This window comes from Saxophila tyrrhenica, assembly GCF_035928015.1.
Source record: "Saxophila tyrrhenica strain CCFEE 5935 chromosome Unknown scaffold_20, whole genome shotgun sequence".
Taxonomy (NCBI): Eukaryota; Fungi; Ascomycota; class Dothideomycetes; order Mycosphaerellales; family Extremaceae; genus Saxophila; species Saxophila tyrrhenica.
Genome location: NW_027041752.1, coordinates 1 through 20,204, shown reverse-complemented (window position 1 = coordinate 20,204; position 20,204 = coordinate 1). Strand labels below are relative to the sequence as shown.

The 20,204-nt window shown below is 55.4% G+C and overlaps 9 protein-coding genes across 9 annotated transcripts; 3 read left to right on the top strand and 6 right to left on the bottom strand.

Moving 5' to 3' along the window:
* Window positions 1–509: 509 nt before the first annotated feature.
* On the top strand, window positions 510–2,522 carry LTR77_009899 (uncharacterized protein; the record flags this gene model as incomplete). The annotated part of the gene is made up of 1 exon (XM_064807125.1): window positions 510–2,522. The coding sequence occupies one exon, from the start codon at window positions 510–512 to the stop codon at window positions 2,520–2,522; it is 2,013 nt and encodes a 670-aa protein (XP_064654498.1).
* Window positions 2,523–2,619: 97 nt separating this feature from the next.
* Window positions 2,620–4,007, bottom strand: LTR77_009898 (uncharacterized protein; the record flags this gene model as incomplete). Its single annotated transcript, XM_064807124.1, has 4 exons — window positions 2,620–3,326; window positions 3,383–3,580; window positions 3,636–3,692; window positions 3,743–4,007. 4 exons carry the CDS (start codon window positions 4,005–4,007, stop codon window positions 2,620–2,622), a joined length of 1,227 nt encoding a protein of 408 aa, XP_064654497.1.
* A 561-nt stretch (window positions 4,008–4,568) lies between these two features.
* Window positions 4,569–5,841, top strand: LTR77_009897 (uncharacterized protein; the record flags this gene model as incomplete). Its single annotated transcript, XM_064807123.1, has 2 exons — window positions 4,569–4,693; window positions 4,806–5,841. 2 exons carry the CDS (start codon window positions 4,569–4,571, stop codon window positions 5,839–5,841), a joined length of 1,161 nt encoding a protein of 386 aa, XP_064654496.1.
* A 586-nt stretch (window positions 5,842–6,427) lies between these two features.
* Window positions 6,428–7,317, bottom strand: LTR77_009896 (uncharacterized protein; the record flags this gene model as incomplete). Its single annotated transcript, XM_064807122.1, has 2 exons — window positions 6,428–7,081; window positions 7,138–7,317. The coding sequence occupies 2 exons, from the start codon at window positions 7,315–7,317 to the stop codon at window positions 6,428–6,430; spliced, it is 834 nt and encodes a 277-aa protein (XP_064654495.1).
* Window positions 7,318–7,951: 634 nt separating this feature from the next.
* Window positions 7,952–10,361, bottom strand: ERF2 (Eukaryotic peptide chain release factor GTP-binding subunit; the record flags this gene model as incomplete). Its single annotated transcript, XM_064807121.1, has 2 exons — window positions 7,952–10,192; window positions 10,281–10,361. The coding sequence occupies 2 exons, from the start codon at window positions 10,359–10,361 to the stop codon at window positions 7,952–7,954; spliced, it is 2,322 nt and encodes a 773-aa protein (XP_064654494.1).
* Window positions 10,362–10,528: 167 nt separating this feature from the next.
* LTR77_009894 (uncharacterized protein) lies at window positions 10,529–11,153 on the top strand (the record flags this gene model as incomplete). The annotated part of the gene is made up of 3 exons (XM_064807120.1): window positions 10,529–10,714; window positions 10,779–11,072; window positions 11,109–11,153. 3 exons carry the CDS (start codon window positions 10,529–10,531, stop codon window positions 11,151–11,153), a joined length of 525 nt encoding a protein of 174 aa, XP_064654493.1.
* A 457-nt stretch (window positions 11,154–11,610) lies between these two features.
* On the bottom strand, window positions 11,611–13,369 carry LTR77_009893 (uncharacterized protein; the record flags this gene model as incomplete). The annotated part of the gene is made up of 2 exons (XM_064807119.1): window positions 11,611–13,200; window positions 13,253–13,369. 2 exons carry the CDS (start codon window positions 13,367–13,369, stop codon window positions 11,611–11,613), a joined length of 1,707 nt encoding a protein of 568 aa, XP_064654492.1.
* A 188-nt stretch (window positions 13,370–13,557) lies between these two features.
* LTR77_009892 (uncharacterized protein) lies at window positions 13,558–15,144 on the bottom strand (the record flags this gene model as incomplete). Its single annotated transcript, XM_064807118.1, has 2 exons — window positions 13,558–14,550; window positions 14,626–15,144. 2 exons carry the CDS (start codon window positions 15,142–15,144, stop codon window positions 13,558–13,560), a joined length of 1,512 nt encoding a protein of 503 aa, XP_064654491.1.
* Window positions 15,145–15,977: 833 nt separating this feature from the next.
* Window positions 15,978–17,458, bottom strand: BNA4_2 (kynurenine 3-monooxygenase, mitochondrial precursor; the record flags this gene model as incomplete). The annotated part of the gene is made up of 4 exons (XM_064807117.1): window positions 15,978–16,488; window positions 16,557–16,744; window positions 16,802–17,245; window positions 17,297–17,458. 4 exons carry the CDS (start codon window positions 17,456–17,458, stop codon window positions 15,978–15,980), a joined length of 1,305 nt encoding a protein of 434 aa, XP_064654490.1.
* Between the last annotated feature and the right edge of the window lie 2,746 nt (window positions 17,459–20,204).

Sequence of the window (20,204 nt, the reverse complement as noted above, 5' to 3'; positions counted from 1 at the left end):
CAATCATGGCGGCCTAGTGATGTTTCTTATATGCCTGCCTGGCATGGCTTCACAATAGCGGATCATTTCAGCTCGAGGTTCATTCAACCGCGCCAACACAGACCTGCTATCTTGTGGGTCAATCATCACGCCTGTTCGTGGCTGTGGATGAACAGTACAGCAAGTCGGGTCAAAACAACAGCAAGGTCGCTCCACGCATCGGACGCCGGATGATCTGTGTAGATCAGCCTCAGCCTTGGTCCGTAAGTTCTTCTCGACACCTTCATGAAGCCGGTGGGCGACTCGGAATGGCAATCTAACCAGCCGGCGCAATGCCCGCTCCAGGGATGGCAGCTGTGAGAAGGCTTGATTGTCTGCCTTGACCGAGGAAGTGACGTTCGGTCGGAGCTCCCCTCTTCGCTCTCGGGGAAGTTGGCTGTGGCATACGAGAGCGAAGTCGCAATGCCCGACTTCACTCCCATGGACGCTTCTCCTTCTGCAGGGGTGGGTTTACAAAAGCAGAAAGAATCATGGCATCAAAGGCACCCATCTATCGGCCGCAACCCGCTCAAGCTGTACCTGCGTCGTCGCCACTGGCAGCGCATCAGTCTACGGTCAATGGATTACAACATGAAGCGCCGACCAGGGAACCAGCTCCATCGAGCTCAACAGAAGGCTTCTTTCAAACACCTCCCGTGATACTGAACCAGCTCGAGGACGATGTGGCCCTTCAGAGAAGTCTCAGCTTGTTCCTACCAAAGTCGATCAGAGATGAGATCGTCCCCGAACTTCACACTTTTGGTGATAAAGTTCTGTCGAAACCTGTAATGACACTGATGGCGGATGCCGAACACAACCTGCCTTACGTTAAACCTTTCACCGCCTGGGGCAAACGGCAAGATGAACTCATCACGTCGGAAGGATGGCGGGGACTGTCTGCAATCGGCATTGAGGAAGGCATGGTATCGATCGGCTACGAGAACCAGTATGCACAGTACAGCCGGCCATGGCAGTTCTGTAAGTATTTGGTCTGGACGGGGAGCTCGTGCTGGGTCACTTGTCCGAGCTTGATGACCGATGGAGTCGCTGCTGCCTTGAGAAAGCATCTGTCTGATCCCAGCATTCAAGGACAGTCAAGAATGGCAATGACGAATGCCTACGAGAAGCTGGTCTCAAAGGACCCCGAACTCGCTTGGACGACTGGACAGTGGATGACTGAGCGCCAGGGCGGAAGCGATGTCAGTCAGACCGAAACACTGGCCAGGTATGCGCCCGAATTGTCGGAGTACGAAGCACAGTCTGCTGGAAGCGATGGCATGTCATTGGGACCTTGGCTCTGTAGCGGCTTTAAGTGGTTCTCCTCAGCCACCGACAGTCAGATGATGATGTTCCTCGCGCGGACACCGAAGGGCATCTCAACCTTTATGGCGCCCATGCGGCGCAAGATACCTGGTACAGAGGAGACGGAGCTCAACGGCATTCAGATCCAGAGATTGAAGAACAAGCTGGGCACGAAAGCCCTTCCCACCGCAGAGCTTGTGCTCAAGGACGTTCGAGCCTACCTCGTCGGCGCCGAGGGACAGGGCGTCAAGGAGATCGCTACTGTCTTGAACGTTGCCAGAGTGCACAATGCTGTCTCCGCCATTGGGTTCTGGGGCAGAGGACTTGGCATCGCTCGAGCCTTTGCTCGTGTCAGAAAGGTTGGCCTGAAGCCGTTGTCCAGCAAGGCGGCTTACGTGCGGTCGCTCGCGAAGATGCATGTTGAGTACAAAGCCAACGTGCTGCTTTGCATCTTCGTTGCCTCGCTGCTGGGAATTGTCGAGCAGCCGCAGATTGCTGCGTACAATGATGCAACAGGTCGGCCGCAGCAAAGGACCACTGTCGAAGGCACAGGAACGCTTCCGAAAGCTGCGGCGGCGGAGCACATCTTCCGTCTCCTCACCCCAGTGTTGAAGGGCCTGACAGCGAAGTCAGCCATCGCCGGGCTGGCAGAATGCATGGAGTGCATGGGTGGCATTGGCTACCTCGAGAACGACGATGCACAGTACAACATCGCTCGCCTATACCGTGATGTAAACGTCTGCAGCATCTGGGAAGGGACGACTGATATGATGGCCCACGATGTCCTGCGTGTGGTCTTCGGAAAGACTGGCAAGGAGGTAATGCCTGCCATGGACGAGTGGGTGAGCTCTGGACTGCAGCAGGCAACGTCTTCCTTGCGGAAGCCGGCTGAGCAGGTGATGACTCTGTGGGCGCAATGGAAGAAGGATATGACAAGCAAAGAACGAGGTGAGCTAGAGTTGAGATCAAGGGAGTTGATGGAGAGGTTAGGAGATGTAGTCATGAGCACCCTGATGATCTTAGACGCCAGCCAGGACATGGATGAGACTGCCGTGTGTGCTTTCTCTGCATGGATGGACTTCAAGGGCATTTCCGGACATGCAGATTCTGGGGACTGGCAGAAGCTTGTCGAAAGGAATCAAGTTGTTGTTTTCGGACCCCATGGACCGCAGGACGCTGGCGACACGAGAGCTAAACTCTAGTGAGAAGACCTACTTTGCAACTTTTACGAACCTTTGCTCCAACTGCTCTTTCCTGGGGGTCTGATGAATGAACGAAGCAAGAGTGTGAAGTCATCGCCTAGTCTTTGTACCCACTCGCGGAGGACACAACTCCAAAGCACGGCCCGCCACGTTCGAACATCGCCACGAGGTCCGCTGCCACAGCTGCAGGCTCTTCCAACGTAGCAAAGTGACCTCCACGAGAATGCTCACTCTCAAAGGACACGGGACCAAGCGTCTTCGCCCAGGAACTGGGGACGACGTGTATGTCCTTGGGAAAGTGTGCAATGCCCAATGGCACATGCGGAACCCACCCAGTGAGCGACTGGGTAGTCATGTTCAACTCAGACGAAGCGTGCGTGGCCTCGTAGTAGATCCGCACGCTTGTCGCGGGTCCAGCAGTGGAGAACCAGTAGATGCAGACCCAGGTCAGAATCTCATCGTCTGACCAGGCGTACGAGTCCGTCCAGTCGTGGAGCTTCTCGTAGACCCAGGCGAGAAGGGCGGCAGGGCTGTCGGCAAGTGCGAAGCCGATCGTTTGGGGCTTGGTCGATTGTAACAGGTTGTAGCCGTAGCTGTTGCGATAAAACCATTCGGTTCTAGCAAGTGCTGCCCTCTCCTGTGCAGTGTACGGCGTTACTGCATGCTGCAAAGCTTGTACGGGGTTGGTAATCCACTTTGGAGGTCCCACGAGAGCCATGTTGATATGAGATGCTTTGCAATGCTTGGGGTACAACGTTCCAATTGCACGGGTGACCGAGAATCCCCAGTCGCCTCCTTGTGTCACTTTTGGAAGCATCAGTCGAACGACCCCGAGCTTTGTGATTGCCAAACAGACTCACCGTACTCATGGTATCCTAGCTGAAGCATAAGTTTGTGGAATGTCTCAGCATACTGCGGCAGGCCGAAGCCGTGCTTTGTGACTCCACTGGAAAAACCAAAGTTTGGCAGAGAAGGAGCGACAACATGGAAGTGAGGACCATCGGGTTGCTTGTTGAGTTGTCGTAGTAGTTTGGTGACCTCGACGAACGACCCAGGCCCTATGCACGATCGGTATACGAGATTGCTGAATTTCTCAAGGCTCAGGAAGCATACAGCCGTGCGAAAAGAGCAGGGAGATTGCCCCTTGAACATTTCTCCTTTGATGCACAACTTTCGGACAGTCAGTAAGGCGATGCAGACTTCGAAAGGTTGTAACGTACAGTGGATGTCCAGATCTCCGAAACCATCGACGGTGGCCTTGGTGATGAAGTGTGGCAGTTGGTTCAGCTCTTCCTCCTGCTGCCTCCAGTTGAATCTATTCTTCCAGTGATCAAGCAATCGCCTCACCTCGCCCACTGGAACGCCGAATTGCCACTCATCCTTGCTCTCGAGCTGAGGTGGGAGCTTGGTCAGCCTCAGTCGCTGTTGCAGGTCTTCCAAGTTAGCGTCTGCAATAGAGATCTGGTAAGGCTTCGGGGTGGCCATGAATGGTATTCTCGTTGAATCCGCGTGGCTTCTGGGAGTAGTTCAACCCGCAGTCAAGACCAGGCGGGGAGGTAAGTTGTGACCTCGAAATGAAGGCCATCTTGACCTCCTGTTATATGCTCGTCGTTGGCTCAGGATGTTCTTGGACATCACACGAAGCAGCAGTCGCATCGCAACGCGCCGCCAGACCAGACGGGACGATCCTTGCCATCTGGAGTTGGCGGTGTTGCCCTGCTTTGTAAGAACGACTCTGCATCTCCCAACTTTTCATTGCTTCCTGTCCTGACAACAACACCGACTACGAGGATTTGTCGCATCGCCAGGAAATGAGCGGTGGGATGATGGACACCGGGCACCTGCTTGGTCATGGCAGGAATGGAGGAGATTCGCGTGAGATAGCGTGGGCTGATCTTCACGCCCTCACGTCACTGACAGGGACGCCCAACCAAGTTTCGCGGTAAGGCGACGTTGGCCAACTTGGACCCGCCAACGTGATACTTACAGTAGGTCTGTTCTTCATCTCACCTCTCTTCCCTTTCTTCTCCTCAACTCCACACGAAAATGGCCGCAGACACAGACCACAAGCGCCGCCGAATCAGCGGACTGTTGTCCCCCAGGGAAACAGGTCGCAACGGCAGACCGTCCCCAGTCCCAGCAGACTCTGGCTATGGCGGCTCCAACAGCGGGTAAGTCACAACGACAAGGGACAGGGCTTGGTGAAGAGAATGCATGATGCGGCGCCCCAAACCTTCCCCGGCTTGGCCATGGTACAGAGCCATCCTTCTGACACCACTTCAGGACAGTATCGAAGAACAGCTCAGACGTCAAGCCGATTGACAACAATGGGCAGGTGCCGGGGGTGGACTCACGCCGGAATCTCGCAGTCAACCAGCGCACCGGAGAGGTGGTGGACGACGACACGGGGGAGGTTGTATCAACTATCACTACAACGACTACGACCACGACGACTACTACAACGAGGCGAGCAAGAAGCAAATCGCCATTGCCACAGCAACAGACCAGCACCACAACTACCAGGGAGAATGTGGTACACGAGCCAGCGCGCCAACAACTGCTCGACCCTTCAAGTGCCGCCGTGCGCCCTACGACCGAAGCGGCAGAACTGCCCCCAGCTCTGCCACAAAGACCTCCCGACGAGCAACACCCTGCATTCAAGCACGGCACTGCCGGGCCCAGCAAGAGCAGCGGTCGAGACTACGCCTCGGAACAACATGCTCGCATGGCTCTCGATCAGAGCAGTCCCGCACGAAAATGGCAGAACCCAGGCTACCACGCCGCCCCTTCTCCAGTCCCGGAGCAGAGGCACAGCAGCTTTCAAAATCTCAAGGATGCCGCTGTAGGCCTTCAGGGCGTAGGTCAGACTCTGAGGGGGACCGTCGAGCAGCGTGACACCAAGCGTGACTCTGCGAGAGCAACGGCAACCAATCTGAAGAACCAAGCTGCCGGAGACTTCAACCGCTGGCAGGAGTCCCGAAGGCAGAAGACACCGGAAGCACCGCCATATGAGCCACCGCAGAACCAATATGCCCAGCAGTCCCAGCAGACCCAGCAGCCGCAGTACACGACGCCGCCGCCTCCGAACCAGAGCAGCTGGCAGGCTCCATGGACGGAACCACCTGTCCCGATGCCGTCCCCTCCGGCGGTGCCTACTCATCCTTACGACAACCTCCCAGACGGACTGAGAAAGCGGAAGAGCTTGAGCTCCATGCCTGCGACCTTCACGCCTGAAAGTACTGGCCAGGTGGAGGAGAAGAAGAAGCATGGCATGTTGGGGAGAATGATGGGCAAGTCGAAGAGTCCTGGGCCCGCATAGCACGCGTGTGCCTTGGTGTAATGCCCAATAGATTATACGTAGACATACTGCTGCCCGGCGGAGCAGTAGCTCACGCTGGTAGCGAAGTTCTACAAAGGTCGGGGCAGGCCCTGGCGCAGATATCAGTCCTGCAGCCAGGCAAAGTCAAACGCTCACTCGCAGAGATTTCTTCTCGTGTTCTTTTTCGTATCCAGGGGCACCATCTGACCCCTCTCGACGTGTTATGCACATCGTAACGTCTCCGATGACCGATTCTGTACTTCCTGCAGCACTGTGACGATAAGGTCATAGCTTGCTCAGCCACTGCTCCGCCCAGGCGTACTGCCCATCATCTGGCAGGAATCAGCCATGCTCATCGTCCCGCTCTCCATTGAAGACCGTCACCTTCGGCCCAGCTCCTTCAGCAGCCGGACGTGCTTCAAAACAAGTTGTAATCCGAGCAACAGAAAACCCAATGTTGCAACGCCTTCGTTTGTCCCATGGATTAAGTATATACATTACTACACAGGTCGTCAAGTGTATCCATGAAACAGCTCATCCAACTCCTCCCGCATGTACGCATCTTGCAAGTAGAGCCAATGTGTGCTCATATCGCCAACAAAGCCAACACTGCCGCCAGGAACCCAAAGCTGCTTCCCGCCGGGATCACGACATCCGCCGCGCCTGTTGATGAAGATGCCGCCGCCGAGGTCTGTGAAGCCGCCGCTCCTCCTCCCGTAGTAGTCTGTCCAGCTCCGGTGGACGAGGCAGACATCCCAGTGGTCTGACCCGCCCCTCCAGTGTGTCTGGTCGTCGTGCGCGTGCTCGTGCCGGCCATAGAAGACGAAGACATCGTCCCGTTCGATGCGCCTCCAGTCGGCAGCATAGACGGAGACGACCCGTTGACGGCAGCCGCTGATGAGGAGACGACCATGGACGCCGATGCCGATGCCGCGCCACTTGTCACAGGCCCGCCTTTGCCGACTGGCCGCGCCACGAGGTAGCACTCGGTGCACTGCCCAGCGTCGTTGTCGAGGTAGAGGTTGAAGAAGGTTCCGCTGAGACACTTGTACCAGGTAGCGTCGTTGCCGATGGCCAGGCTGCCGTTCGCGCAGACGCTGAAGCCGGCGGTGTAGATGGCTCCAGCTTGCGGCGGGTCGTCGAATTGAAACTGCGAGTTGGACGCGACGTATCCCTGGCGGCCGACGGGGTCTTTGAGGATGCCGTCTTCGAGGGTGATGCCGAGCTGTGTGTTTTGGCGCTGGAGTACTACTCAGTATGAAGTACCGTGGAAAATTGTGCTCTGTTTGAACCTACTGCTTCGAGGCTACGCTTTGTGTTGCTGTTCACCGGGATGACTTCAAACACGCCATTGTAGTTCGGAGAGCACGCCGCTTCTGGAGTGCCTGAGGGTGCGATAGCAGATGTGACGCCTTGCGGGATTGGGTCTGCGGCAGCGAGCACCGCAAAGGCGAGAGTGGCGAGCGTGAAGCGCATGGTGGGAGGTGGTGTTTGTGTTTTGTTGTGGTGCAAGTCGCGATACTCCCAAACAAACAGTCAGTACTCAAGCAAACGCCAAAGATGAAGTCGCAAAGATGAGCAGGCGCTGGCAAGGCAAGGGACGCTGAACCGCTTCAAGGGATGCAGTAGAAAATGCGTGGCAATGTTGGTATGCAAAAGGTGCAAGTTCTCAAGTGGCGGGTGAAGTCGAACTTGAGGTCGACGTGCAGCAGGGGGTGTATCAGAATGGACAGGGGTAGCACAAGGGCTGAGGCCGCTTTGGCATCCGAGCGTGACACGACCAAGATTGCAACGCGGCCGGTCTCGATACTCGTTTAAGCGACCTCACGAAACTTGATGGAGATGGCAACGAAACTCAGAACAACAACAAGCATTGGATGTGGTGGAGCTCCGACAGAGCAAAGGTAACACATCCAGTTCTGGGCGATTATACACATCCATACCAGTACCCGCCTTGCGGCTCGCTAATCGTCGCAGTGTTACTGTACAGCCACAGCGGCAAGCCAATCAACTTCCCCCAACGCCAATGCTCAACAAGAAGTACACGTAGGATTCCGAACTCCCCCCCTGTCAACAGGATCAACACGGCCCTTCAAAGCAGCAGTGTACATCACCGCGGCGTACTGTTCGCAGCGCCAACGACACCTCCACCTCCATTACTCGGCCCCTGTAACTGCACCCCCTGCTGTCCATGCGACGAAGGCGGTGGCAACGGTGGGAGCTGCTTCATCTCGTGGCCTTCGGGCGCAATGCTTCCATTCGCGCCTTTGGCAGTTGTGCCGTTCGTCCCTTGGACACTGTATCGGTTTCTCAAATCTTTCCTCCTCTCTTTCTTCGGCGCCGTATGTCCCAACCTCTGATCGCCCGCCTCATACCGCTTCTTAAACTGCATGTAGCTCGGCGGTCGCGGCCTGACGAGGACGCTGACCCAGTTCTGTACCAGCGTTGCTTGAGAGAACGGCCGATGCCGGTCCTTTTTTGGGAATTTGTGGGTGTTGAGATATTCCCTCGTCGTCTCGCCCCTCGCAATCAAGAACAAATGATACGCGAACAAGCTACCCGGATAAGGCAGCGCGAGCACGCAGTAGATGAACATTGCGAACGCCATCCGCTCCTGAGTGCGCCCGGCGAGCGAGGCGCGGAACGAGATGTCGTGTTGCTGGGCGTAGAGACCAACGTGGGTAAGAGAAAAGGCTAGTAGGAGGAAGGCTAGCAGGGTGGCGAATGCGACGTAGGAGAAGAAAAAGCGGTAGTTGCGCCGGCCGACACAGTTGTTGAGCCAGACGCAGTGGTGGTCCTGCGTCTCGATGCAGGCATCGCAGACACGGCAATGGTGAGCACGGGGCGGTCGCCAGATGGCGCATGATTTGCAGTATTTGGTTGGTACTTCCATGGCGGTTGATGGAGCAGCTGGTATCCCGTTCTCTGCTGCTGATGTAGCATCTCGAACGGGCAGAGGGACGCGGTTTGATGTGGTAGAAGGAAAAGTCTTGACCATGACCCATTCAGTGGTAGGAGGACCGACGGTCAGTGGATCGCGCTCTTCATCCGGATTTGGTGGATGAGGATGCATGTTTCGTGGCAGAATGCCTGGGTCGCTCAGAGCGGCATGGAGGAATGAAGATAGTGTGATGTAGAAGATGTAGGCGAAGATTATGGGTATCGCTGGACTGACGTGAAGCCAAAGCCATGGTGCCGAAAAGGCGAAGAAGAGTACCGCGGGCAGTACTGTGAGGAGGAAAGTGGCCACGTTGAGAGGCTTCGCTCGGGTGTTCAGACATCTTCCAGCAAGGAAGAAGAGGGTGTTGCTGGCGGCATATTCGTAGTTCTTGCCATTGCCTTTTGCTGACTGTTGTGGTTGGTGTGATGAAGGAAACGCTTTTTCATCGGAAAGCTGTCGCGGAGATGATGGATGAGATTCCAGCTTCTCATGCTGAGGCGTGGGTGAAACCCTTCGGTCCTGCTGTGAGTGCTTGCTCGCTCTCGATCCAATGCCGAGAGATGCTCTAAAAGAGCGGGATGGCGACTTGGGCGCTTTCTCGCCGTTTGGGGTAGTGCTTGCTCGAAGCCCGCTGACTTCCAGCCTGGGTGGGTTTGGATGTCTGTTGTTGTGTAGTGGTGTTGCGCTTGTCACGCTCGCAGCGGTGTTGTCCTCCGGTTGTCCATCAGTGCCTCTGCTCACAGGCAGAGGGGGGATATCCGCCTCATCCTCCTTCGGTGGTGGCGCATCTCGCAACGTGTTGAGACTGGCATTGCTGTACCTCCTCCTTCTCGCCTGTCGCTCGTCTTCCGCAGTCTCCACGTTCTGTCCCAATGCGCTCGCAGGTCGTTGATTGCGTTGCGCCTGCAGCTTCGAGCTGCTCATGGGCCGGAAGAATCCTTGCGCTGCAACACCGGGTACATGAGTTCTCCCTGTCGAGGCAGAAGTCGGCCTCGATCCAGCATCACTCCCGCCACCGCCTCTGCCCGCTGCGAACATGGCGAAGCCTCTCCTAGAGGTCGGCGCCTGCAAGCTCGAACGTTTGCCTCTCTGGGAGACCGACTGCGCGGTGGTGCTTGCTGTTGTTGGCCGACTCGGCGGAAGTCCTGGCTCGCCCACCGGCCCAGAGGGACCCGTCAGGGTGGTCATGTTGCTCTGTCTCTCCTTTGCGCTCTTGAAATCGTCGTTCGTTCCATACTCGGACGTCGCATCCGTCGCCGCCGAGGCGGATGAGGCAGGTCTCGCTGCGCCATCACGGCCGGAGGAAGGGTATGGGTCGCTGTCAAGGAAGGTGGGGAGGGCGGAGGTGGGAGCATTGCCGTCCTCGCTGTAGGCCGACATTGCTGTCGTCACCGTACGGAGGTGCTGCTCCTGCCCGTCAGACGTCTCGAGTCTGCCGCTGCGTGAGAGGGCCAGCCGAGATGCATAATAATCCAGACCTCCTCCTCGCGCTGTATACGTTGTATCTGTGTGCCGTCGTCGATTCTGTCCTGATCTGGATCTTGATTGTGCCACTCCCAGATCTGTCTTGTGCCTGCATGAGCCGAACTCCTGACGATGCACCGCATCCATCTTCATGTCCGCTCCCGACTGTCGCCGACAGTAGCCTAACGCTAACAGCGGCCCGTCCCGCCTGATGCTTCCAACGAACAGCTCCCAGATGAACGTCACCTCGACTTCTCCTACCAACAACATCAGACGACCAACATGGCAGCGATTGCACGACGAACGGCCGCTGTGGCCACCAGGAGCACACGAACCCCAGTCATCCGCCAGATTCAACCCACCCGCTCCTACGCCGCGCCCGCCGACCCCTCGAGTGCTAAACAGCCCGATGAACAGGCCAATGCCGACATCCTGCGCAAGGGCGCTCGCCGCGACCCTGAGCTTTACGTGCGACACCCTCATCCTTCTCTGAGCCTTATCACGCCACATCTGCTGACTGTGTCTTGAACAGACCCTCCTAGCAATCATGTCCGGTGCCTTCGGCCTCGCAGGCTGGCATTTCTCCCGCAACCCCACCTCGTCCAGCAGCGAGAACAAGGTCAGCATGGCGGCGGGCAGTGAGCCTTGGAACACCGGCGGCAATGCCAAATACCAGTACCACCCGGGTGGTGACCAGAGCAGGGGCAGGAAGGATGCGCCCAGCGCTTTGAACGAGGTCATCATTCCGAACGTGAATTTGCCAAAGGTGAGTAGAAAATACGAAGACACTGGGAGCGGGAAGATCATGGACCACGCGGCGAAGAGTGTAAGGGTCAGTGTATCGACGCTAACGTGGGCACAGGAACTGCACGAAAAGTACAACAAGTGGGGCAAGGAGGGCTACTAGAAGTAGTCCCTTTCGCTGAGTGAGGTGCTTCGATGCAGGCTGGGTAGATTGCGGACACAGACGATGGAGCATAGGATGCCTGCTCGCGGTGTTGAATGGCGATAGCATATATTCCACCACATTAAACCTGAGGACTAGCACTTCCATCCCCTCCCCCTTTCATGCATGGCTAAGGTACGAAGGAAGTGAAGTGTTTTTGAGAAGTCATGTTTTTCATTTCTGTTGGTGGGAGACCTCGCCATTGACCAGCCTATGCGAAGACCAGCGAGCCGCGTCCACTGCGCTTACCCAGCAAACATGCGAGCCCCCCATGTACCTTGCCCTTGCACTCATTATACGTGAATCGGCAAGCCAGGAGAGGAATTTCATCGTGCCCGTCCATGCGCAGAGCTCAACGGCACTCCCAGCCCACTGCCGTCTACACTCATCTCGTCTGCAGATCCCCTTCCATCTCCAATCACGGCGCCAACCTTCCCGGATCTCTCGGAAACAGACTCGCCAACCTTACGTTCGGCAAACCCAACCACAGCATGACGATCCTCTCCAGTCCGATGCCACCCCCAGCATGCGGCGGACACCCGTACCTGAAAGCATTGACATAATCCCTCAATCCCTCGCTCTTCGGGTCGACTGGTGTGACGTGCTCCTTCATCCTCTTCTCCAGGAAGCCCGCATCGTGAATTCGCTGCGCGCCGGACATAATCTCCTGTCCGCGCATGAAGAAGTCGTACGAGTTGGAGTAGCCGTCGTTGGGTTTGGAAGCATCGTACTTCGCCTGTGTTTCGGCAGAGGGCATGGTGTAGAAGGGCCGAATGGCGAGCGGATACTGGTCCAGGACGTAGAAGTCGGAGCCATACTTCTTGAGCACCAGCGCGCCAAGTCGCTTCTCATCGGGGGTGGACAGGTCGTCAAAGTCGCCAATCTCCACGCCGTCGTCGCGGAGCATTTGTATGCCTTCTGCGAACGTCAGTCTTGGTACGGACCCGGCTGCCGGCAAGGCGAAGTCCTCAACGTGGTAGATGGAGCGCACGAGGTCAGTCTCGAGCTTGTAGCGTGTGCGCAGGCCGTTGAAGATGAAGAGCATGAGTTCTTCGAGGAGAGTCACGACTTCGTGGTAGTCTTCTTCGAATGCCATCTCCAGATCCAGGCCAGTAAACTCAGTGAGATGGCGGGCGGTGTTGCTGTTCTCTGCGCGGAAGATGGGTCCGACTTCCATAACCTTCTCGAAGCGGGCGGCGATGAGCATTTGCTTGTAGAGCTGTGGTGACTGGGCGAGGAAGGCTTTTGTGGCGAAGTAGGAGACCTCGAAGACGCTTGCGCCGCCTTCTGAGGGTGCGCCGAGCAGGCGAGGTGTGTTGGCGCCGATGAAGCCTTTGCTGCGGAGATACTCCTGGAAGAGCAGAGTCACACCATCCTTGATCGTGAAGATTGCATGGTTGTGCTTACCCCGTAGATCGATCACGCGGTTGTTCAGCCTCGTATTGAGCGTCACGATCGGTCGTCCCTCATTCTCGACCTGCTCCTCTCCCTCACCCGGCAATGGCCTCTCCGCGTCTTCCACCTGCATAGGCAGCTGTGGCTCCGCCTTCGCGATGACGAAGAGCTGCTTCACGTGCACTTCCAGATGTTGTATCGTCGTGCTCTTGACTGCCTCCTTTGGCTTCTCCACCAGCGCGTGCACCAGCACCACGCTTTCCGACGGTATGCTGCCTGCGAACTTGACCATTTGCCTGCTCAGCTTGTCGCTCGCCGCGACCACGCCTTGAATCGTGCTGATGCCCTGGCGGAATACCACAAACGACAGCTTGGCCGCCTGATTGCGCGCATTTTCGACAATGGCCCGGAAGGTGACCTCTTTGCCGCTGACATCTTCGTTCTGTTGCGCGAGCTCGGTCAGGCTGATGCGCTTCGCAGAGTCGGCGTGGGGGACGTAAGGCTGTGAGCCGAGCATGGGCAGGTCGCCGTAGTCTTCTTTCGAGACATCGTTGGCATCGTCGGCGGCCTTCTTCGCTGCCTCTTCGGCCTGGCGTTTGGCAGCTTTCTCGGCCTGTGTCGTGTTGTTAGTGGTGTGGCATTGAGTGCGGGAGTGGGTAACCAACCTTTTCCTTCTCCTTGGCCGCCTTCTTCAGTGCGCTTTTCGATGGACCTTTCTCGCCTTCCTGCTCTTCCTTGGGCCGCTCGGGCAGCTCTTGCGAGTTGTTGCTTTGTTCCGCCATTGTGTGTTGTTCATGTCCAAAAGTTTTGGCGGGGATGGAAAGTGGGATGGTGACGCTGACTCGGGTCAAGAATTGTTGCACGAGCCGTGCCCAAACGACAGACCTGTCCTCTGGAAAGCACTACGAAGGAACATGAACGTTCTGTATACCGTATTCGAATAAAACTAGGAAGCTACATGTATTCTCCTCTACCCGGCCTTCTCCGCCTTACGCAACCCAAGCCACGAGGCGAGGATTACTACTACCATCGCCGCAAACATGATCCAGTATGCGACCCTGTACCCAGCTTGCAACGACTTGTCGGCGTCATGTGCTGTCACACTGGACGCTATCGCCGAAAGAACCGCAAGCCCTACGGAGTTGCCCAGTTGGCTGATCGTGTTGAACACTGCGCCCGCGAGACCTTGCGACTCGCCAGGATATGCCGCCGACACTACGAGGTTTGAGACCGTGAAGAGCACGTCTGGATGTAGTGGACTGAGGGTGATGGCGAAGAACGGACCAAGCCAATAGTTCCATGAAGGCTCACTGAAAGCCATGATGATTGGCGATGCTGTCGTAATTACTGCAGATGCTACCACGAGCGGTCGTACCCGAACTTTGTCGACCAGGAAGCCAGTCAGGATGTTCGTTGCAGCCCCGACAACCGCCATGGGTATGAAACGTATCGACGTCTGGAGCGCGGTGTTGTCCTGCACCAGTTGCAGATAGAGTGAGGTAAAGTACTGGAAAGCGTTGAAGACTCCCCAGCACAGGAAAACCACTCCGCAGATTGTCGAGAATATAGCGTTCTTCCACAGGCTGATGGGAACGATAGCCGGTCGCTGGCGTCTCTCCTGATATCTCATCCAGAACACGAAGACAGGGAACAGCGCGATCGAAAGGGCAAACAGCACTGCGGTCGCAACGTTACTCAAACCCTGGTAGCTTTGAGAGAGCCGTGCCAGAGCGTATGAAAGAAAGCCAAGGGATGCGCTTATGAGAACTGTGCCTGTCCAATCGATATCCTTGAGCAGTGCGACCCGGCGTGATTTCTTTTTTGGCCTTGGTGCCGGAAGTGCCCAGATTGCAATCGCGCATAGTGGTGCATTCAGAATCGCACTGATGTAGTATCCATACCGCCAGCCGATGGTATCAGCGAAAACACCGCCTAGTATCAGGCCGACAGAATATCCAAGGGGCTGACCCATGCCAATGCATGCGAAAGCTACATTACGCCATCTCCCAGGCCGAAAAGAGCCTGTTACAAGGCTTACGGCAGTCGGTAGGCACATGGCAATGGCGAGTCCTAGGACGGTGCGGAACGTAATCAGCTGGGCGGCAGTCTGTGATAGTCCGCAGGCCAGCGTGAACACTAGAAAGAGGAATGAGCCAAGGACCCATATCACCTTCGGACCAAATATGTCTCCGAGATTGCCGAAGAGCAAGAGCAGACAGCCTGCGGAAAGGGCATAGACAGAGGCAGGCCATAGCAACAAATCTTGCGGCAGGTCGAGATCTTTTGCCATCTTTGGAAGTGCAATGGTCAATATGCCGGACCCAAGGGTGTTGAGGCAGCTTACGCCGCATAGTGCGACGACAATACCGGTCGCTCTAGTAGTATTCGGTGCATCTTGCTTGTCTTCTGTGCTCGCAGAATCCGGGGCTTCGAGTGATGTGTTTGACGAGGCTGGTGGTCTGCCTGGCGCTGTCGAAGGCTCGAGCTCAATCTCAGTGGTCAGTCGCCCTTCGGTGGCGGGCGCGGAAGCAGTGACTGTAGAGACTGTTGCGGCCATTTGATCTCAAGATCGCTCCGAGGATAAGTTCAAGTTTATCAGAAAGGTGCACAGTCGTGGAAAGCTGTTGTTTGTGGGGCGGGTATAAGGTGTACAGCTCTCTAATAGATTGGGAAGGTGCTATCAAGTAGCACCGCGGCTACATAAGTACTTTGTACATAAGTTAAGGACTCGTGCTCATAAGGATTTCTCAGCGCGATAGAATTCCGCCCCAAAGGATGTACCCTGCGTCATCTAACAGTCAACACACATGCATGTTGCAATCGCGCACGGCACGGCACGGACATTTCGAAAATACATTTTAGTACACGCTTCCATTTGTCGGCGCTCAAAGAGCGGGTTGCCAGGCAATTTGGAGCAGTGGACACCTAGCCGTCCAGTTGAGACGAGTAAACGTGGCTTAAAATGGAACACGATCAAGTGGCAGTGTCCTTGTTGAATGGGACGGTAATGGATAGGGGGTCAATCCATTACTATCCACCTTGTTGAAGGCTTAGCCCATTGCCTTCCAATACATGAAGATCCCATCTAGTAACATCCCATCCAACAAGAAGACTGTCAAATGGAATAAGGTCGACACAGAATGTTTTGGTATCACGAAAGCTATCGAGGAACGACCAGACACACATGCTCGGGCCTACCCAAAGCTGTGAGCCGTATGCCACCCTGCAGACTTTGCAACGTAGAATATCAAGCGGGTGACAGTGAAAAGCGGGCAGCCAGGTCAAAGCGGGTCGTACGATGGGCCTTCTCAAAAACAATCACAACCTGCTGAGGAGAGGGATGTGGCCTTTTCGGTCAGAATTGATCTGAGAGAAGACCTCTAGATGTGTCTACTGGGCTGCTTTTACTGCCACTTGCTTGAACATCCATACAGCGCCATAGCTTAGTCCCACGACACCTAGCGTACAGGTTCCAAACAGAACTCTGCGCTGGCGCTCGCTCTTCGCCTTTGCGACTGAGTACCTTTCGCCGGAAAATGCCACTCGCCTGTACAATGTCTCCCATCCAAGTAAAGGGGCGTAAAGACTCATTCGCTCCTCGACCCACTTCCTGAACTTTACGGACGTCTGGTTGACCCCAACTTTCATGTCAGTATAATTCTCCAGCGCCAGGTCGTTGATTGTCCGTAGGTCCGGCTCACGGAACTCTGTGTAACTGTCCAAGATGGTCGGCTCTTTGAGGTCGGCATCTGACTTTGTCCAGTGTCTTTGGTCGATGAAGTCTTGGAACAGGATTTGAACATCTTCAAAGCCGGTATTCAGTCCCTGGCCGTAGAACGGCACCATTGCATGAGCGGCGTCGCCGATAATGACACAGCTGTCAGAATAGTTGTAGGGTGTACTAATAGATGGGAATGTTAGCTTATCTTCACACCTGTAATTTTATTGACAGCCTGACAGGGCACGTACCAACGCAGATCAAGTAAGGGCAAGTGTGGGTTCTGCACAAACATCTCCTGAAGCACATTTGGTTCAATCAAGTCAGGCACCACACCTGGGAAGGACTTCCGGAAGAGAGGTACTACCCTGTCCGGGTTTGCCTCAAGCTCAAGGAACAACGAACGTGGACCGAAAAGATTGCAGGTGAATGTCGAATTCTGCAAGCTGATCAGTACTAGACTGGCGGCGTTCTCACATCAGTACGTCCTACTCACCTGATCTGGAAGGGCAATGAACATGTAATCATCCTGAGGCCATATATGGAGATGCTTAGATGAAAGCCTGTGTTCACCATCCTTATTTGGACGAATCACGAACTCGCACCACATAACATCAATCCATGTCTGCTGGAGGTTGAGTCTTCCATATTTCGAGATGCATTGTCGGGTCATCGAGTATGCTCCATCTGAACCGATGAGCAAGTCGTATTGAACTGTCTTTGTATCAGAGAGTACCGGGCTAGCCGGCTCTGGAACCTCTGCAGGTAGATGCAATTCGGGAGGCCTGGGCTTGCTGACGACCGCATTGAAGACGGCTTCCTGGCGGTCGAGATTTGCCGACAACAGCTTGTGCTCGTAGAAGACTTTTACGTTCTCATGTTCATCCAGAGACTCTAGTAACCGGCGATTCAAGAATGCGCGGTCGACAACCCTCAAGTGCTAGTGAAGGTCAGTTGGAGCTGGCTGTAAGGATATGGTGTGGTCTCTTACTTCTCCATGGACGTCGTATGGCGCTGGTGTGCTGCATGGCTGGTCAGAGCTATCTAGACCGTGAACCATGCGAGCATGAACCGGCACAGTGTTTCGCACGACGTCCTCATATAGGCTGGAGTCATTGGCATGACGTAGACCTCGGAGTCCTCGCTCCGACATTGTAAGGTTGATGGACTTGGTAAAGTTCAAAGGTACTACGGTCTCTTTGCACAGGTCTGCAGCTTGATGTCAAATACAGCCAATGGAGGAGCGGGAGTGCAAAGCCATTTACCTTGTCGTCCCTCATAGATCTCGACATTGAAGCCTCTCTTCGCACAATACAGTGCAGCCAGCGCACCAACAGGGCCAGCACCAACAACAACAATCTTGGGAGGGCAACTCATGATGCCCACTGGCAAATTCTGAAAGGAATGAGCGCGCGTAAGACCAAAGAGCGAGATCCAGGTTCGGACATCTGTCAAATTGTCGGGGCGTCTTGGGGGTTTTAATATCCCCCTCGGGGCGCTTGCTATCTTCTAGCCATAGAGCGGGCGGGAAGTAGATGGTCTGGGTGGCACCTGCGGCCTCCACCGGCGGTACTTCGAGGTTGCGTATCGCAGGGGGCTCCCCTGGGAGCGGGAGCCAGCCGTCAGGCAGTAGTAGCGGTAGCGAATCCTTCAAATACTTCAGTTCCTGAAGAGGAAGGGCGCACGTATGATCACTAGTTGCGACTGCTTCTCCTCACTTCTGTACCTGCAGCACTCCCGTGCTCTCCATCGGATGCTGTGAATCATTAAGATGTCTTATGGTCTCTATTCAAGCGTATGAGACTTACCGCGCGCGCTGCTGCCTTTTCGGCAAGTATGTCGTTCTTCAAACTCGTTTTCGAAGTGACTAGAGCCTCCTCATCATCTGCCTTCGCAATATCTGTATCTTATAGGCTCCGAGCTTCTACAATACACTAAAGGCGAGCAATCTTGGCTGTACAGCATTACGGCTTCCGTTTTGCAGGTACAAGTGCAGTCCGTCTGTACCCTGAGTCTTCACCAGATAGTGCATGCTGTCTTCTTTCGCAAGCATCCCTCCCGATTGGATGTAGACGACATATCGACCGAATGAATCTAATGCAAATCGTACTTCCAGCCGCACTAGATGTTCGAATCTGTTTCTCCGTAGTTCGTGTTCGGAGTTGCGGAACGGCATGTACATGGAATGCGAGATGGTCGTTAGCAAGTGTTGGCCGGGATGGTAGTGTGTGTGTCCATGCAGGTTTCCCCAGGATGCATGCAAACGGGAAATTATACACAACAAGATCATTGGGACCAAGGTGAAGTCGATGCCAAGCCGGCTTGTTTGATCAGCCTTGGCACCGCTTTAGCATTAGCTCATCGAGATCTAAGCTAGGTGGGATCTTGGAAGGATCTTGAGGGTTGGCCCGGTCTGCGGGTCCCGGCTCATAAGCGTGATGCTGTTGCTGCATCCGAGGAATCCAATTCGTGCAAAGGGGACGCGGCGGGGCCGTCCCCGAGTGATGGATACTTGTACTGTACACCTCGTACAAACCTGCGTGTTCGAGTGAGGCTCCACCCTCCCGAGCCGCCTCCGACGGCTTGAGATCGACCAAGAGATCTCGTTCCGTGCGTCCCGTGTCCGTCCCGTGTCCGCTGTGATTGCTTGTCTGCAACATCATCCCAGTATCCGTGCTTTCGATTCCATTTACAGCCTTTGTAAGCGCTGTAATGCAATGGTTGAACGGATGTCCCTAAGGGTTTCTCATTCGATCGACAGCTCCTATGGGTCCACGTTGCAACGCTACGGCCCTGAATGTCGACCGCTCCACACGCTCCAACCCGGCGTCAATGCTTAGCGTGCAGTTGGGCAAGCCATTGTAAGTCTCCATCCCGAGCTCTGGCGTGGGTAGCATCTGACTGAGCACATGGCATTCACATTGGCACCGTCCCTGGAGATCAGCTCTACATTTCCAGTTCGAGCGCCCTCGAGAAAGTCTGCATGTAACCCACTCCAGGTGAGCTACAGTCATGCAGTACAGACCAGGTCTTGGTTGAAGGTATTGAGTATCAAGAGTCGCAAGCGTCACATTCGCAAGTCGACGACGGCGAGCTTGTGATCTCAGTGCTGTCCAGCTCATACAACAGCACCGGCATGCGTAACGCCTTGATTCAGACTGTAGCGCAGACGGCCAACACTTCGAGCTTGAACACTGGCGGCAGCAACTACCAGGAATATTGGTGAGACGAAACCACCAGGTGTTCGCCCGGTAATCATGAATGCGAACCCGGCGAGACCAACAACACGGCAACCTTTTGCAATGCTGCTCCTTTGGCTGGAACGCAGTATTACGACGGAGCCGGTAGCACGCTCTACATTGATGCTCTCTGGCAGTTTGAAAGGTTCTCCGGCGGTGAGTTTGTTTGTGCGGAGATTATCCATCTAATGAACGATATCCTTCTTCATCGCCCCGTGGCTTGCGGCAGAGGCGGAAGCTGTGATTGACGAGGGGCTGCTTCTGGCGACATGCAATGAGGTCCTGCAGATCGCCGGTGAGGGTGGTGGTCACTATGGCGACGTTTGTTGGAAGGGCTCGGTTGGAAGGCAGTGGAAGCAGGGTTAGGCAGAACACTCGTTGGGGGTATCGGGGCTGCGCATGATCTAGATTGAAAGGACGGCATCCGAAGCTGTGGTATTCTACACAGCTTGCGCCTCGCTGGACCAATCGAAGCCATCCCACTTTACCATAGGCCGCCGTCTTCCTTCCTCGCCGCTTGAGCTGCCTTAGCCGTTTTGTGGAACATGGTCAGCTCTACCCTCTTCGGCTTTGGGTGGGCGGTTTACAGTGTAGCCTCCGAGGATGCTTGGAAGTTGCATCCCAACGGGCACAGGTTAGGGTTAGGGTTAGGGTTAGGGT